The sequence below is a fragment of the Chiloscyllium plagiosum genome, chromosome 9, assembly GCF_004010195.1.
Source record: "Chiloscyllium plagiosum isolate BGI_BamShark_2017 chromosome 9, ASM401019v2, whole genome shotgun sequence".
NCBI lineage: Eukaryota > Metazoa > Chordata > Chondrichthyes > Orectolobiformes > Hemiscylliidae > Chiloscyllium > Chiloscyllium plagiosum.
The window spans coordinates 43,043,692-43,063,681 of record NC_057718.1 but is presented as its reverse complement, the minus strand read 5'-3'; the positions used below and the strand labels follow the sequence as shown (position 1 = coordinate 43,063,681).

The window sequence follows — 19,990 nt, the reverse complement described above, 5'->3', positions numbered from 1 at the left end:
TCAAACTGATGAGTTCTCACTCTTCACCTCCATTTGCTTTGTTGGTTTGTCTCTGTCCAGTCCCTCCTCCCAAAGTTTCAGTCACTCAACAGGTGTGCAGTGTGAATGCAAAACCAAGTTATAGCTCTCCTGAATGCATTCCTTAGACACAATAATCTGTCAGTGGAGTTCTTTCTAATCTCAGGTATGTTTATTTACTTTCTGGAGTTGCAGTTACTGTTCACTCAGGATTCAGAATTACTGGTGTATTGGTTTTCAGGTCAGAAATGTCCAAGATTATGGGAAGATCATGTAGCCTAATAAAAGGTAAAAAATATTTTCTTTTAAGTTATCCAACAAACCTTCGATTTGAGAGAAAGAGGGCATGGTAACTATGAAAATATAGCAAAAAAATCTAAATTATTTAGCTTTCTGGCTTGGTTAGTAAGGTCAAATGCACCACTGGGCAGACATTGAACAATGCAGGATTGCAACATCCCAAGCTCAGTCCCTGATCCATGCTGAGTTCAATGATCTCAGATGGAATAGTGATAGGATACTGCAATCAACCTCAAGATCTCTAGACCAAGGAAGAGGAAAAGAACAGAGGGAAGTAAAATTGTCAGGGTTACAGCACAATAGTGACCGGGTGATGGAAAGTGTATCTGCAGATATCAAGAGCTGAGTGGTTCTATACCATTCAGAGTGAGACAACCTGCCGATACTCACGGTTTAAGCTTCCACATGTAGAATGGGCTCTTGGGCGAAGATAGGGAGGGCTGCCGACACTTGTGGAACTTCACCCCAGCGTCTTCAGTGAGGGAAAAAAGGGGGAGAAAAGATCACGTTTTAAATGTGAATTTTTTTTTGCCTAAACAAATAGTTAACAGGTGCTCACCAATCTTTAACAGAAAGGAGCTATACTCTAAATACATTGCCCTCCATTCAAGTAATCACACTGATTTCAACTCTTTCTCTGGTCGTTTGAGATTAGAAAAAACCCATTAGTTCCTTCACTTACCCTCCCTCTTACAGTTTGATAGTTCAACATGTGGGCTTGATTTTATAGAAGTATCGAGGGTCTCCCTGATGGCTGAAGAGTTGAAGAGAGATCTTTTGTTGCATCCTCTGTGACGGTACATTTGCATTGAAGGCTACTCAGTCACTTAAATAGCCAGTGCAGGTCTTTCCAGGGATGAAAAGATCCCAGGGTGGAAATGCTGCCTATTGAGAGCTGCTGACCAAATAGAGATCGGCAACTCCTTTGAACACTGGGAGGCGACGGCTGCTGCAGGAACAACACTGAATGAAGGTCCAGGGTTGAAAAGTGATCCATGCCACAACTAAGTAATGGGCAGGGTGAGTTTTGCAGAGTGGGGATCATGGGAAGAGGGGTGTGGATGTATCTGCAGCAAGAACAGAGGATGTGGTTCTCAGTGGATTTCCCACTTTGAGATGACATGTCCCTTTATCAGGCACTGAGTACCTTTCAACACAAGGCTAGCCCAACCCTACTCTAGGAAACAAGTACACTGCAGAGTTTTACCTGGTGGCATGCTACATGTCAGCCTGCCTACCCACCACTAAGTTTATACCTGCAACAAACTGACGAGGTTCTTAAATGACCATTTAAGAACCTCATCAGTCCGACCAGGGAACATTTCTGCCCCTGATTTAATTCTGGCGGTGATGGGGTTAAAGCATGTGACCATTCCATCTAACTGAATATCCTTCCAAACCCCTAACATACCATGAGAGAGGTTGTAAAATTTCACCCTAAGACCCTTTGCTTTCACCAAATCTCTCAACATAAGACTTTGTTGATCCATCAGAGGAAGAAAAGACTAACAAGGGAAATCAAACTAAACACAACTGGTGGCTGGTTACAAACCCACTACAACCCTAGCTGCCTAAACATTTGATCAGGAAATAATGCATGATGCAGGGGGAGAAGGATACAGAAGGAAGTCATTTCAAGATGCGAGAACAAAATTAATTGAAATCTATTATATGCAATATCAACAAAAGAAAATGCATTGCCAGTTTAATAATAAATAATTTTGACTGAAGTTTCCAGTTCAGAAGTCTTGCTACTCCAAAAACAGCACCCTCACACGCCTTTTTTAACCACTATTACAACACGATGTTCAGCCAAATCAATTGGACAAATATGAGTTGATAAAAAATTATGTTGTGCATCTGAATTCAAAATAATATGGGCCAAATTAATTTATTTGATAGATGGTTGAACATCTATATTGGAACTGATGTCATCCTCTCTTGCAGGTCTCCACTGATCTTGGTAACGGAGGTGCAGCTGAATTTCCCGGAATGAACTCAGCGGAAAAGGGGCAGTACCACCCTTGGATTGACCCCCAACCCCAATACAAATTAACTGCAATCACCAACTCAACGGGCGAGCATAATCAAACCAGAGCCTCAGTCCTTCATCAAACCACTTTGCCCACCATAGCATCCCAAACTGTTCAAGGTTGCATCAAGCATTCTTTTATATGTTACACATTAAAGAAAGTAATGACTGGCAGGCAGGATTAAGATGGTAATTAAATTGTGCAGGGGGGGGAAGAGGGGCTGTGGGAGGGGGAATCTGCGAATGTTCGGAAGCCACTTAGTACCTTCAATTTATGACATCATCAGAGCCACTCGATTGAATTACTGCCTTGTAATTCACTGCCAGCCATCTATTATCCTATATTAATGCCCTTAAGGGTAATTTGAATACTCTGATGGAATATTTATCAAGACCTGGGGCTTGATTCTAATCATGGCACAAGTAAAAAGATTGGGTGCATCTCATTAAAGTCTATCCAATATAAATTAGCTGTACGTAGATTAGTAAGCAATTTGTATCTTTACACATCTGACTTTGAATCGTGTAGCTGCAAAACACATACAAAATGTGGGGAGTAACTCCAACTACACTGTTATTACACAACTGTGTTTTTGTTTTGCTTTTGCTGAAGACAATAACATGGGTTTATCACAAGGGAAATATCAAAATATATATTGTATAAACATTTTCAGTACAGACTAAAGCAAAGCTTTCGAGAAGGAATAAATGCACTGAAACTGTCTTTGGATTTCAGTAAAAACTTCATTTTTTCAAAACTCTCCCAGTGCAAATTGTGTAACCTGCTCTGTTATAACACAACATGATTTTCAGCCAAAATACAACACTTGCAAATTTTTCTTACTGAGGTGGTTTTTCAGCTTTCAGAATGCAAAATTCCTAATTTTGTAACTGTGCAGAATTTAAGAAGCTGCAACACTGTCTGATATGAGCAGAGGTTGTTTCAGCTCACATCTATAAATACCACAGAACAGAACATGGTTCATCCTTAGCTTGTTGAAGTACTTGTCCAGAAAAATTCATGAAAGATTTTAAATGGGGAAAAATAAAGGAATTCGGTAAACATTTCCTTACAAAAAAAATCATAAACCAAATTCCAAGTCAGATAATATGATTTTTATGTGCAACTGATTTGTACTCAGAAACAGAACCTGCAGTTCAGTGACAAGTGGCCACTTAAATAACATTCTAGAACTAGACAAGTAAAATCGGTGACTTCCAACAGTACATATTGTGGTCAGGCAGAACTGACTGGAAACCATATGAGAATTTGCATCTGTAGGGTTTATGTATACCCATCTATTTTTTCAGATTAAATTAGAATTGTACATAAAATATGCACAAATATTTTGCTTCCATCTCAAGGAGGGAGATCTATGACCTAGCATTCAACACGATTAGAAATTAGACCAGGTAAAAACAATGACTGCAGATGCTGGAAACCAGATTAATGGTGCTGGAAGAGCACAGCAGACCAGCCTGCCCTCTTCTTGTATTTCTAAGGCAATGGGTTGGTATATTAGTGATACAAAAAAAGAGCTTGGTATAGGGCAGTGATTTAAATGTTGGTGTCACAAGATAAAGCACCCTTTCAACATTATTGTATTTACATTTTTGTGCCATTCAGCTTAATTCTGGCACATGAAAACCACATTTACAGATTATTCAAAATGTCCCCCAAGCACCTAAAATAAATAAAACCTCATAGAGCACCAATGTAAAAAATGCTAGATATAGAACTGAATAAAATGCTAGTTTAAAAATACTTTTAAATTCTTTATTCATTCAAAACATGAAGCTGGTTTAATGATATGTTAATACAAATAAACATGGCAACATGAAACTGATGTAGATATTGCTTTGAGTGGGCATTTGGAGGCAGAATGGACATTGCTATCAGAATGCTGGCTAATCACTTGCCTACAAGGTCGACCTCAAACAACTGGACCTCATCAATTATGACAGGCACATTGCCAACAAAAGTCACATTATTAATGGGAATCTTGCCAGATGGGGGTGCCTGTTTTGCACATTCCCGATGCTATTTGAAGGCAAGCTGAACCTCGTAATGGGAGGTGCACTCTGGATGCAGGCAACTCTCTGTGGGTAATGCCAGGTCGAGGAAAAGCCACTAGGCCTGCTCCATTTTTCATTCAGACCCCTATTTTGAGGTCTTGGCAGAAACTGTCAGCTGAAGGTGGGGCCTCTTCAATCCACTGGGCAACTGCTGAGCTAGCTGCAAGGGCTCAAGTGGGGAAAGGTGGCATTGTGCAAAGAATATGACAAAGACCTGCCCCATGGCAAAGTGTGGATCTTCGGTAGGTCTAAATGACGTGGGTTATGCTGAGATGCAGAGCAAAATCAGACGAAAACTCCAGCAATGCCCATCTTGACATCAGGAACATCTCACACCACCTTTTATGCTTTTCACAAGTAGACATGGGAGTTTCTTGCTTGGCAGCACAAGTTGCCAATTAATGCTTGGTAAATACATTTTTAACAGCACAACTTGCTTCAATAATATTCAGCTTTGCTACCTTGGCAAATGCGCCAACAGGTTAAAGGAGAGAAAAAGATAGACACCAGACCGGGTACCTGGTGGATATAGTTCACCATTTTTTTCATATGACCGCTATGTTGGACAATGGGCAGCAACATTTCAGACCATGCCCCATGGGCACCAGCCACATACACTCCACATCTGAGATGTGCCAGCCTCTAAGAACCTTCATGGCACATTTATGATCCACTACATAATGTTTCTACACATCGAAGCTACATTATTATAATGCTGCTGCAAGGACACTATGCACTCAAAGATTCTCACACAGCCCAAGGACTGGACCAGGATGCACCTCTGGGTTCTTCATTTGCAGTCATAGTTAGCGTTCCCTCTAAGCCTAACTGTATAGTCACATCATTCCTGTCTTGCATTGCTATGCTTTTTTGCATGAAGCCACTCAGCCAGAGATACGAAGCTCATTTTAATTGGTTCTTGCGCTTGCTATTTAGCTCGGACACAGAGCCAAAAGCTTGTCATGGGTGTCAACAGTCCTCGGTTAGTTCAAGAGGAATAGCCTTCATACAGGGTATCCTGGCATAGTAAGTCAAGGGCAGCCTCCAACACCAGTCCAGCAGCCTAGAAACAGTCAGTCAGTCAGTCAGCCACTCAGCGTAGTCAGATTAAGGATGTTCTCCACATACGGGCTGAGAAGCAGAATGAGAGACATACCATCACCCATCTTGTCTCTTTCTGCTCTTTTCAGGACTGTTCTACATCTGGAATGAGAGAGACAAATCTTACAAGTGATTAAAATAACTGGCACATCTGTTTCTTTTGGTGCAGGTGAGGAGGTGCCATGAACAAATGAGCTGTAGCACAGAGTTACAGCAGTCAGGGGTTGGGGTGGGTGACAGTGTGAGAGATGTTGTAATAAGTAGAGAGGTAGAGAATATGTCTTGGTGGGAAGTGAGTGCAGTAGTAGGGATGGATTGAGTGTGAAGTATCGGAGAGCAGGTAGCAGTACTTCCTCTGGCAGAATAGTGAAGGTAATTGCAGTGTTGAGCATTCCTCAGGAAGCTAAGAATGCATTAACCTGGGTGGCAATCTCAGACCAGGCACGTATGGTCTAGTATCCTGACTTCCACTCCCCTGATCAAGGGGCACCTCTGCACCAGCCCATCCAAAGGATCTCCATGTCCCTGCCTGCACTGTGGGGCAATGGTTCCCCCCTGTCTGCCACATAGAGAGTAAACATTAGGAAATATTAGGAATGCAGGGCAGTTCTGGATTGACAGGGGCGTGTCTGTCTGCATAACGCACTTTTATAGATGGAATGGAAGCAAGGAATACCTGTGAAATCTGTGGTGCCAAACTGTTCTAGAAACAGTGCATGCTAAGATGGAGCCAGAATTGGATGTGAGAAACATCAGGGGCTGTGGTTTTAATTAATGTGTCATATTTGGTAAAATATACCGAGAAAGCTCACTCGGCCTTGCAGTGAAAAACCTTCCAAAAAACACTATAGAACACAGATTTAGCCAAAAAAACAAACAGTAGGATTCAGCTAAGGAGGCTTGCCCTAGTTCTCCTTGTCCATGAACTTCTGCCTGCATTTAATCAATGATCAGCCTAGCACCATCTATTACCATAGTTCTCACCATCCATCCCTCAATTGTTATTACTCTCCTACAATTGCTGCAACACACTTTATTCTGCTGTTGTCAGTTCTACTGCAATGCAGTGGAGCTGCCACTACACAATTGTTCGTTTTACCTTGACACACCTCTGCCATCTTGTACATACAAATATATATTCTACCCTGACTTGCACATCCTCAAAGCTTCTCGTTGTTCTAACATGACACACTTTCTTCTTTGAATCCATGTGCTTGTCTCCACTTGAAGAGCAGGTTATGGGCATCATGGGAAGAGGGCATCTTAGAAGCTTGACCTCTAGTGATGCTGAAGGACTTTCAGCCATCACTCTGTCCTTCTCTTCTCATTTAAATCCCACCTTATTACTTGGTGCATGAGAGGTTGCAACTTCTTTTCAAAAGCCATGCAACTGTCCTTGTCAATAAATGTAACTTTTCTCCTTTTCTTATATTTCAGATCTTAGCGATACATATATCTTTCAGGGAAAAGAATAACAGGCTGGCAGCATACCAGAACAGGAAACATAACAGCCATTGTATGGCTGAAGTATCAACTCAAACCCTGTCACTGTGCATTTTTAAGGAGTGTCCGCATTTGGAGATTCGTCCAGCGTGGGTATGTAGGAGCAAGGGCAGAGGGACAGAATGCAGAGTGTGTTATCAGCTCTATGATCATTGCAGGATACCCTCACAGATGGATTAATTGATAACAGCTCTGATTCATTCGATAGAAGCACAAATATTTACCCTTTTGACTTTGGCTGAGCTATTTTCCAGCTTGCAAAGATCAAAAGTGAGCATGAGTAGGATCTCAGACAATCTCACAGTATACGTATGGATCTCTCTTGGTGTGCAGAGCAAAGAAAGGTCAATGATGAGGGCATTTTCTAGTTCCCAGGTCACTCTATTTCCAGTACTGACAACCAGCGGAATCAGATCACCCTGGCCAAAGCAACTCCTCCAACAGTTGGTAATGAGTTCAACATTCAGAGTCTCTTGAGAGTGCTACCACAGCCATCTCAAGTGCTAGCGGCAATAACATTCCATGTTCCAAGCTCTAGTCACTCAGATACAACATTCCAGGAGTACTAGAATTGGTCATGTGCCACCAACACAAGGCAAGCACTATGGATTGCACATAGCTGATTTACAGTAAGACAGGAATCAAGTAAATATTTGTCAAATCAAAAAAGAAGTGTGATAAAATTAAATAATTGTTTTTGGTATAACTGATTGTCTTCATAATCGTATAGACGCAGGTGGAACTTGGAAGTTTGCAGACTGAGAGCTGTAATATGGTGGATCTGAGGACTGGATCAAATGGATGAAGAGACTTTTAGTGTTAGGGAGGGAGGGACTAATTAAGAGAATCATGTCTGTGTAGCAACTCTCATAGCTTACTGTTGGGCCACGTGCACCTTCTTTCTTCAGTTCCTTCTTCATCTTCCTGTTCCACTTCTTCCTCCTCAGGAATCTTCAAAGTAATTTCCCTTTTAATAGCTTGATTGAGAAGCACAGAGCATTTAAGAAACTGGAGACACACTCAAGACTAGCCTGATGAACCTCTTACAATTTGTCAAGAACGTGAAATTGTTGCTTCAGGATGCCAATGGATTGCTTGATGACAACACATGATAATGAATGACTATCATTATTTCTGAGCTCTACGTTTATGTCAGGGTTACTGAAAGGATGCATAAGCTAGATATGGAGATTTAACATTAGATTGTATGAAAGTACAATGTCATTGTAGTTATGTATCTGGATTCATAATCCAAAAATATAAATTCAAATCTGACCATAACATCTCTAAATGAAGTTAAATAAACCTGGAATAAATAGCTAATATCAGTGATGATGACCATGAACATATTACATTGTTTCAAAAGCTAATGTTCTTTAGGGAAGGAGATTTGTCGTCCTTTTCCATTCTGGTCCAGAACCACAGCAATGTAGTTGGCTCTTACCTGCTCTTTGAAGTAACACAGCAAGCCACTGATTGAATTCAAGAAACAGCTTCACCTCCAACTTCTTTCCTTGACTCGCAGCCCTGCTCCACACCAATGCCAGGTGCTATAGAGAGGACATGGAGAACAGGCACAGTATGAAAGCATTCTGACCGTAGCCGGGATACCAGACACAAGCCTCATGTGGTCACAAACAAGCTCCACACTGAGCGAACTGAAGCTTTTTCTGTTCAAAAATAAATCTGCTTCAAGAAGGAGAGCATGCAGGGCTACATGCATGTGGGTGACAATGTCCTCCATCCGTGGGAATATAAAAATGTGAGAAAATCCAATGCTCTTACTTTCCGAATAGCAGACTCTGCACACACAGTATGTCAGTTATGTGCCACATCACATGCACACAGCAAACTAACTGATGTTGCTGTTGTCCTCACAAGCACTTTGATAGAAGCCAGAAACATAAATATTCAGAGCTACTCTGACAGTCACTGGACAGTGCATGCTCAGTGTGAGGGCCCAATAGGTAACAATGACCTATGAATGTTTCCCTGTGGAAAAATAGCCATGTCACGAATAACTGTTATGGTTTTCCTCTGTACAGTTTTTTAAACTGTTTAAAGTAGCTGAAAAAAGAAGCTTTGCTATCGTGTATTTGTATGTCTCCCTTTTTAGGTTCAGAGGATGACAGCACTAGAGCAGACATTAAGCCACTTACTGAACTGCAATGCACAATGAATTTTTCCTTGATCCCAAAGCAATCAACTGCTTTTGTTCCCTTGGAACAGTGCATATTCTGACTGCCCACTGCCCAGTAAATGGCCAAGCATGACAGAGCATTTAAAGAGGGTTAAACAGGTACCAGCATGACAAAAACCAGAATTAGTTAGTGTAGATGGCAAACTCAGCAATTTAACATTCACATTTCCTGCCAAATGTTTCAAATGAAACAGGCCACTGTGAAGTCAAGTTTGCAGTAATTCCATTCTACAAGCAGAAATTATTCTTCTAACATCTTGAAGCAAATCTATATATTTGGCTTTTGTCAACGTTTGTAATTTATCTAAGCTTAGAATTTGCTTTTACAAACAGTGTCACTAAATGTGGCACACTTTAGCCATTCAAAAATATCTGTATTTGGGATTTGTAAGATATTTAATAACTCAATAAATATAGAATTTATTTTTCTCAAAATTGTTTTTGCACAATGTATAAAATAGTTTAAAATAGTACTCTGATAATTTTTAGCTTCATAACATTATACAGATTGCTACCTTAACCATTAACTGTTCTCAAAATATCAGTATTCAAAGAATCTATATAAGTGGCCATGTTTATAAATTGTGAACTTAGTTGTGCAGGCCACACTTCACCCTCTTGACTAACAGTGAGCACAAGTCAGTACACGTAATACAGAATTTACAGGGACCCACATCATGCATATTCCAGATACTTATATTCATTATTATGCTGATTGGATTAAAACAACTTGCAACAGTTTGCGTTGAGTCAGATTTTGCTGAATGGATTCTACCAACCTTCCAAATCCAAAATTTCAAAATACCAGAGAACGTTTCTTTATACAGTGCAGCCAATGCTAAAGACAATATCAGTATTTCAATTTCAGAGAAAGTGGACAATGTCAGCAGTAGTAGGGAAGAAGTGGAAGTCATGATTGAGGTTTGGGCAGCAGAGAGACAGAGGTACTTGGGATTGTTCAGCAAATGCTGCCCAATTGTGGAATCAGATGTAATTGCAGATGTTTCCTTTGGAATTTGCAAATGCAAGCTTGATGAGTACAATCTATAGTCTTCCTATAATGAGCTACCAAGGGAACATGCTGTTAATTTAATAAGCCAATCACTGGGATATGCATCTTACCTACATGGCATTGCACTGGCACAGAAACCTAAACTTGACATTGCTCTTGTGTGTAGGCAAAATGTCTTTATGGACGGGATGCTACTCTTTTTCAAACTACATGGGAACTTAAGAAGCCTGTAGTTCCTTGTTGATTTACTCATGGGAATACCTCAGCCAAAGTCAACTTGTCAACAAATCCATATCTTGTCTCTTGTCATGTGAATTGATCTGATCATTTGAAATTTGGCATAATTGCATTTGTTGCAATGAACACAAAGACAAAATACTTTAGTATATTACTATATCTCTCTTTCCATACCTATAAGACAATCTTAACCATGATCTTGGGTTCATGTCAGTTAAATGTGACCACCCCCCACATTGTTCAGTATCTGTAAAGTCTTCCTTACTGTTCTGTTTTGAGACCATGACCTTGAAAAATTGTTATGATCTCTCTATCTTAATTAGTTTGTACAGTTTTTGATTACTTATTACTTTGGTTAGACCCTCAGCAGACGAATCTTCTACCGATCATATTATTCCAGTCAGATAAAAAAACAAAAGAACTGCGGATGCTGTAAATTGGGAGCAAGGGGAGCAGTTGTTGTGGGTGTTCAGAGGGTCTGGTGGCATCTGTGAAGAAAAATCAGAGTTAACATTTTGGAACCTGTGACCCATCCTCTGTTTTTTCTTCACACATGCTGGCGGACCTGTTGGGCTTTTCCAGCAGTTTCCATTTGTGTTCCATGTTATTCCAGTCATTTGGTTTGTCTCCAGCACCATCTCATTTTTATTTTTTTGTAATTAACTCTCTGCCTCATTTAATCGGATTTTAGGTCATCTCTTCAGTTGTTACTCAGCTATTGATACTTTTCTTACACTGTCTAACATTCTTATTATTTGACACTCCACTCACATCATTTGTATGATCTTTTGATCTCTCTGCCCTTGATTTCTCAGCCTGTAAATTCTGTATCTGTGTATTTCCCTCTCACTTCACCTGATGCTCTGAAATCTTGTGATTTCAAATAAACCTGTTGGAATATAACCTGGTGTTGTGTGATTTCCAGCAATATTCAAACTCAGTTATGTACTTCAAATGTCATAATATGCATGTAGGTTTCACTACATTAAAAAAGTGTAGCCTTGACAAGATGACTAGAAAATAACAGCTGAGATTGAACAGGAAAGCTGCTTTACTATGCAGTGTAGGACATAAACTTAAAGTTGTGGTTCTCCATGTGGCGCGATCCCACCATCAGCTGAAGTGTCTGAATAAACATTACACTAAGGCAAGATACACAAGACAGAAACAGAAAAAGAAAGCTGGAAATCAAAGTTCATGCAAACTTCGCGCAACTTTTGTTCATTTACTTTTGCTAGGAGTGACATTAATTCATTCTTTGTTTAGCACTATAGGCAAATGACAGTTATGATTCATCTGTTCTCTTCAAGTAGAAGAATTATGTGCCATAGAGAGAATGCGCTTAAGAATAAAAAAAGCAGAAAAATATTTGAGAAATCGCTTAAATTCCGCAGAAGAAAATGTCAGCATCTTCAACTTCTAAAGTAACCAAATGCACTTTCTCAATAATGTTGTACATGCTGTAGTATTTCCCGTAACACAATTGAATAAAGTATAGCTTAGGTAGACTGCCTAAATATATTGCTTTCTTTGCCAGCAATAACCTGGGTGACACGCATCTACTGAGCAAAACGAAATAAGCAGGGCAACTGCCAAAAATGTATCAGAAAAGGTCAGAGAAACTAAAACCTATCTGGAAACAACGCACAAACCCAGAGATATGCATCTTAAATCATGCTAAATTACATGCTTCATGCTGGTGACTCGGTCATGGGAAATTATCAAGCTACGTGATGTCTCATTTGTTTTTAAACAGATCATGGTAAATTACTGAAGGGAAATTCAAATATTTTCTTTTTATCTAAGCATTGTTCTATGCTATTTTTGTTTAAATACTTCTGGAAAAGTGATCTACATGTCACTTTTTTTATGTAATTGTGTTACATAAGTAAACCATAAAGCAATATGCAATGCATTCATTGCAGTCTGATTTGGATTACTATAAATATGTTTGCCCTTTACACTGAGCCTGCCTGAGGGATTAGTAAACCCCCAAAAGTTCAGTTGAATATTATCCGAATGTACATCTCTGCTTGAATAAAGTAGCTATGCAGCCTGCAGTGGAATGTGATTGCTTCTGCCGCATTGATAATTATTCCAAATATTAATTTCTTATTCTAAGATTCTAAATCTGACAGAGACTGGTTGGGCTAAATGGCCTGTTTCCATGTCGTAACTTCTATTTACTTTGATGGATTGTAACTACTATGTATCAAATTTTAGTTTCCATAGAGTCACTCCTGTTGAGCCTAATTTAGCAATACTGACGCTAAAACATCAATGATCTGATTTCTGAAATGGCATATCTTTTCTTTGTCTATTAATTTAAAATATTTAAGATTAATTTTCACTAAATTAGCATCCACACAAGCTCTAATTAAGAAAACAAATAAAAACTTGCAACAGGTCACTGAATGAATGTAGACTGCTGAGATTTTTTTTCCCCAATATTACCGTCGCTGCGTATTCACACCTCATACAAAATCACAACTTGAATACTGATGGCATAATATTCACTACTGGTCTGAAATCACCTTAAATAGATATTTATATTGACTGCTAACCTCCACCAATACTACTTACTGTTTCTATTAACTACAAGCTATGTCTGTTTACCAGTTATTTGTATTTAAGTGACAACAGTGTTACAAAGAACTTGCACTTGCAAGTTTTACTCTTTAATCCTAAATCCAACATCTAGTCTATCATTTTTAATTGAGGCAAGCAACAAAACATAATCAGTACCACTCCTTAGACTGCCTAACATGACAGTGAAGAACCAGTCACCGACTGCCCATTTTCATTCCAATTCCCATCTGATGCGACCCAGGGGTAAAACTCACTGTCCATGCAGAGTCCAAGTATCAACATCCTTTTAAATTGGAATTCAGCAGTAGTCTCTTGTGACAGATTGTTGCACTTCAGAAAAGCAAACACTAAGCTAATATACACCATCAGTAATTAGTGAAACAAATGCAATTTCAAACATTCACCACAAATGTAACCAACGCACACAGCGTTCTTACTTCAGTGAGATTTCCGTATATAACTGCACCAATATACCAACTAGTTTTCAAGAAAAATAATTCAAAGTTCATTTGCCATTTCTAACAAAGTAGTATAAAGTTTTGCACAGTCCTTACTATGTTTAGAGAGAATACTGTAGTATCAACCAATGCTGCCATTGAGGGTCAAGACCCATTACAGATGATTGAGCAGGACAGGAGATTAAGAACACGATCTTTTTGCTTCTTGGGCATGAATTTGAAATAAGTCCAAAGAGGTGAGGCAGATGACCTGCTTAATAACTCGGAAAAGCCCCAAGTGAAATGGATTTGAACTGTCGCAAATATGAGTCAAACATAAAACTATCCATAATGTGGCATTGAATTTTCCATCCACTCAAAGGCAAAAGAACGCCTGATGTGAGAAATGGAGATGTTGAGTCTGCGCAAAAAGCACACATACTTCCAAATCCAAAATAAAGAATATGCCATTCCGCATATCATTCCAACTTGATCTAATCGTGATTTACTGAAAATTGAGGGATGCAGAATAATGAAATTCATAACTGACTCATCTGCTTATACAGGCTTCCTTCTGACAGCTATGAAAAGCCCTGACATTGGAATTGTTGCTAAATTAGTTAATTCCACATTCTACTAAAAAAAGAACTATAAAGTATCAAACAGCCTTCCATGAGAGAACAAAGCCGAGCACATGGGAACTGGAATATAAAGTGCAGTACACCTTTTTAGTTTCTGGACTGTTTGTTTTTCTTCATGGAAGAACGGGATGGTGTTATGGAACCTTTCTTATCATGGACTTCATTATCTAGGAATCCAGCACCAAAACAGATCAATATAGCATGTTATTACATCAATTTTCAGAGTTGCTGACATTTAACCAAAGCTCACATCCATAAAAAAAGTAAAGTTGCACTGTGATGCTAAGCACAAATAAATATTTCAGAACCCATCTTTGTAAAAACTACAACTAGGAATAACAGAAGTTGAGACAGCAGCCAATACAGTAATTATACATTTGCTTTCTTGAGGCAACTGATAAAAATCCATCAAGATCTTTGTCATCCTACAAAATCAGGAAGACTTGCTCTCAACGCACAACTTAGAGACAGCCATTTTAATTGCTAGATTGTACTGCGGTGTATAGTCTAACAACTATGGTATTAGACTTAGGACACATACTTTTCAGTCAAACAAAATGCAGGAGCAATAAAATTATAAAATTATATCACAACAACAAAGATGTTATTTTTGTTATTTTTTATCTCTTTGTGGCATTTTAAAATCAATTTGTCCCAATGTGTATGTCATTTGTATGTTTTTCTCTAAAATTTTGTTCGACGATTGAAAGATCCCAAGCATCAAACTCCAAACCGTGACCCCAAAAGAAAAACCAGAACATTCTGTAGAGTCACGGAATGTGAATCTTAAAAACAATGCATTGACCCCAGTTTGTAGCCTCACATTTAATCATGAACCTAAAATTTAACTAGAGCATCTGACCATAAAACCAAAGATAACAATTCAAACCCTTAAAATCTAACCTGAGTTACAACTCAATTACTTCAAAAAGCCTGAGGCAAACATGTTCAGTCTAATGAAGTCAAGATTTCCCAGCTGCTAGGGTGGAGTATAGGGGGAGAAACATTAGAAATGCATTACCTGATAAGTGAATGCAAAACACGCACCACCAATCGGCGCAATTTGTAAGCAATTTTATTTTTCCAAATAAAACAATATCCCTTTGAAACCCATCTTGGTTACAAAGTATCTTCATTTGCAAATGGATTTACTTCACCTGGCAGGCATCAGCTTAGCTGCCAAGTAAGCAAAGTGTCCTCTAGCCTTCAACAGATAATGCACACCATTGTCTAAACTTCATGTCAAACCATCTAATCCAGTTGCTAAATTAAGGGACATCAAATGGTTTTCCATGTTCAATTATTCATCACCTACATTTATGTTTAAAATTCCGAACACTTGTTTTTCAAAAAAGCGTGAAGTACACCTAACATGCCAACAAATATTTTGCACACCTTACAAAATGTCATATCATAAGCTTAATGGTGTACTAATGAATAGTGACATCAGTATTCATGCAAAAAGTCTTAATAAGATATAGAAATCAGAAAATTGAGAAGTTAAGGAATTAATAAGTTTATATTTTCATCTGCTACATGGTCTCATTATCAAAAATTGATATATACTCTGCAACCAAGATCACACTTCTAATACTTGAATTTTCTAAACCCATGTACGTTTTGAATGACATTTTGTGTGATTTATTTTGAGTGGCATTTTATGCAGAAAACACTGTGATAGGTTACTTGCGTGTTATAATTTTGAATTAATATTAGTTTTGAATTTGCACAATATATCTAATACCACAACAGTTACTGTGTTACAATAAATAGTTCAAACATTATTTTATACCCAACAGTGTTTTGACTGTTCTGGGTCTTTTCCATTGGAAGGTTCACAAAAATGAATTCAATAGATTTTGTTCTAAGCTCTGGAAGCTATGGTTACCATTTCACAATCACTAGTTAAACCAAGTGCAGATTTTGGATCCAAAGCAAGAATTACTCAGAAAGCACAACGGATCTACCAACCTGCGTTGCCAAGGAGAGGGCATTCGATCAGCTGACTGCTGGCATTGTATGTTATTAATTATAGGCCAAGCTTAAGATTTGTACTGAGATATGTTGCCAGTGTTTTAACCCTCTATATAGACACTATTCCAAACATTGACTAATAGGAATATAACATAGTAACTAGGTTAACCAAGTAGATGCTCCACTAATAAGTAAAAGCAATGAGGTGATCATTAAACATGCCATGGTAATACCATCAACTCTATTTCAATTAAACAAGTAGGTAGAATGAATATGCAGATCAATGTGTGCTAATTGTCTTATTATTCTCACACATGCAAAGAATACACAAAAATAGTTATAAAACGATTTAAGTAAATAACACTGCAACAATTTCCCTGACAACATTAACTTCCATTCCCACAAACAGAAGATGGTCCCGAGCTATGTTGTTACATGAGATGACAGTAAGGAGAAATATATATGATTGAAAGACTATTTTTGTCTATTTGAAGTGTTCTACCGTGAAACTTACCAGTGCTGGATCGTCTCAGTGACGGGATTAACAGCGAGAGTGCTGGCTGGCAATACCTTTGAATCAAAGGGCAATTAAGCTAACCCTAACCAAAATATTCCTGCAACTTGCTTAGAGTTTTAACACACTTTAAAAAAGCATACAGGACATACATATATGAAAAGGCGAAAATGAGGAACAGGACGAGTCTCAAATGGCGAAGAAGGATCTTGATTTTAAATAGGGTAGAAGTACCACCAGCAGGATAACGTGGGTAAGCCTTGATTTGCAGGATCTGACTGTCAGAGGCTCTGCGTCACTATAAACACTAAAAAGCAATGATATCAAATTTCAAGAGTGCCAGGACAGAGGGTTTAAGTGGAGGGCGAGTTCAACAACTTGCATGTGATCGTACCAAATCAAGAAACTGATTTCAACGTAAACAAGAAACTTGACCGTTTTTGAAGTGTGTGTATTGTTTTAACTTATAGCTTTAACATTGCATCACACAGGTTGATGGGCCTGCACCCCAGATATGTATTCTTCAAAGGTGTGTTAATAAATAATTAAACAATCTGGCAATGGCATGCATCGCCTGCAATTATTGCAGCAGTTCAGTCTGGGTGAAATCTACAATCAATCTTCTACGTGGACACTGCATTAGGAGCTTGCATTGTGTATTGTCTGGTGCAACGTCCTGGGAAGCAATGGGCCTCCAATATAACAGGAGCGTATACTCCTCACTGACAACAACTTGGCTAAATCCACTCGCAATCTGCACTGGTGTGGGTCTTGCTACAGTTTACAAGTTACACATTGCCGGTTTAGGGCCGCACGTTAACCTGCGCGGTTGAATTTCCTTCGGCTGCCGCCGCTTCACTGCCACTAAATCTCTTGGATTACAGCAGGATATCGTGTTGTTTCTCGCTGAGGTACTGCGGCAGCCGGCCCAGCATTCAATGTGACTTTCTCCCTCTCATACAGACTCTCTCTCTCTCACAAACACACACACACAGGCACATACACTTGTCTTTCTTTTTTTCAGTGCACATCTTCCTGACACACCATGTATATATCCTTCTCTCTCTCTCTCTCTCACACACACACAAACTGTATATGGTCAGGAACTAACGATCTTCAGCACGTAACGTGCTTCCTACCACCAACCCCATGTGGTCACAACAAAACTGAACCAAGCAAGCAAAAAAAATGCAACTGACGCGCCAGGATCTCCAGGCCTACAGTGGATCAGCTGTCAAACCTATCATCTATTTCCAGGACAAGACCTGCAAATGATCATTCTACATCATCGCCTCCCCCCTCCCCCTTGTTGCAGCGACCGAGGCTGCTCTCGGAAAGAATAGCAGGAACTTTAAAAGCTGAGGTCGCTGTACAGTTGCAACCTTCTGCAAGGGTAACCCTCAGCTCAATATCAGCCGCTTCACAGGCGCTTTAATAAAATCGCAATCGGAGACTGTCAGAAAAAGCTGCACGTTTTAGCAAATATGTGATTGATTTACGATTACCTTGGACAACCTCCCTATCAGATCGAGAGCTGCTGCCGGGGGTTATGTGGTAGTTTAAAGTAAATGGAAGCCGGCTACTTTCGCTTTAATGTCCACGGGGTTCGGAAGCGCTGCAAACCCTCTTTACAACACACACGCCTCCCTTTCCTGGGAACCGGTAACTCTCGGAGTCTAAAGGGGGGGGAGGGGGGGTGCTGTGAAACTGAGGGCGGGGGCCGGCGGCTCTCGATTTGCCGGCCAGCGGGGGTCGGGATTTCTGCGGGGCCTCGGCGCCTGTGTCATTTAAAGCGGTGATATTGTGCTTTGTGGGTGGAAAGAGCGGTGTAGCAGGGCGGCCATGTGATCGTCACACACCCGCTCGGCAATGCGCCCGTCCGTACTCAGCGTGACCCAGAGCGTCATCCCCGGCTTGTTTTATCAATGACAAGTTGCAACAGACGGGACCAAATTCACAATCTCCCGGCACTGGCGGTGCTCCAGGGGTGATAACAAAACGTGCACTTGCAGCGTTTTTTTTTCCCGTCTTTATTTTTATAAACAACAACAAAAAAAGAAACCATGATTAATCCAGAAGCGGTTCGCCGATCAAAATGTCAATTTATTTTTAGGTTTCTAAAAAAACAAACAAAAAATACAACTCACCTACATATTGGTTGACAGAATTCTCACTTCATCTGGTATCTAATGTCCAGGTACACTGGCAGCTTGTTTTTTTGTTTTGACGAAGGACAAATCCCGATGTTGCGATTGAGCGTGTGTTGTGTGTGTGTTTAAACCGGGAATGCCATTTGCGTGAACAATGATAGATGCTGAGTATCAGAAAGCTGATCTTAGGAAGAAAGGGATGTTATCAAAATGATCTTAGAAGGGCGTCAATCCGTCATGCGTTATTTAGCAGAGCTATCCCTCTTATCAGTGACTTATCAGCGACGGTGTGGTTCAGTTTACTCTCATGCCCATGTTTATTTTGTATTAACCAGGACCGGCGCATCCGAAATAGCGGCAAATGCCGGTTAAAGTAGCCCACGGGAGCAGTCCGTGTGATCACTGAAGTCGCGTCTAAAACTAAGTTTGAACGCGTTAGGTATTGTTTTGTGCGGTCCGGGTAAGAGTAGTTTGTGACCTGGCTTTGAGTAGTTTTCAAACCAGTTACCGTTTTAACTTTCCGGGGTAGCAATCATTGCCCCAAAAAAAGCAATTCACCGTAAAAAAAAGAGACAGTCAGACATCGCGACCATTAGTTACTGGTCTCTAACTTGTCACGACGATCTAACCTACATTGCTCTCTTTGGAACTCCGAACTTTGGAAATAATTGAGGGACTCAATTTAGAATTTGGAGATGTTTGTTAGATGAGACGGGTAATGAAACATGTGAATTGAATTCACTTTTGCAGTTTACAAATGCGAGAACAGTGGTTGCAGACTGCGTTGAAGCAGCAAGAAACGTCTTACATTGCTGTTCGATAGTCCCTCAGTAGCATAAGTTGAATTCCTGCAGTTGATTTAGTACATCGAAATCAGCTTTACACAATAGATAGATTTGTTTGTCACGTAGCAATCTGTAACCACTGTCTGTGCACACTGTCCATTGTGATGGCGACAAATATTTAATTTATAAAACTGCAAATTCCCACCCCAATCTGTTTCTTTGCAAATTTCATTCTGAAGGATGGCTTCTCTCACAATACTCACAACAGTTTTACGGCCTTTACTGAACGAGGAATAAAAAAAAATGAATATTGAGTAATTCCACTGCAATTTCACAAAACAACAACCTTCATCATATCCCATCTAGAGAGCACGGCGGAAAGTACAGAGACATTTAACATGCCTTCCATCTATAAAAGATG

At 39.6% G+C, this 19,990-nt stretch overlaps 1 protein-coding gene across 4 annotated transcripts in view; it reads right to left on the bottom strand.

Annotated features, from left to right (window-relative positions):
- esrrga (estrogen-related receptor gamma a) overlaps positions 1 to 19,990 on the bottom strand; it is a 241,607-nt gene that overhangs the window by 221,327 nt on the left and 290 nt on the right. The window contains exons 1-2 of one of the 4 annotated variants that reach the window (XM_043695801.1): positions 16,635 to 17,676; positions 709 to 790 (exon numbers count right to left, since the gene is read on the bottom strand). The exons of 1 other annotated variant lie outside the window; for it this stretch is intronic. In XM_043695801.1, the coding sequence (XP_043551736.1) occupies positions 709 to 725 (17 nt within the window). In that variant the 5' untranslated portion in view covers positions 726 to 790; positions 16,635 to 17,676. Of the gene's footprint in view, positions 1 to 708; positions 791 to 16,634; positions 17,677 to 18,139; positions 18,283 to 19,990 lie in introns of those variants that run through there. 2 more of the 4 variants (XM_043695799.1, XM_043695803.1) reach the window with 2 other exon arrangements.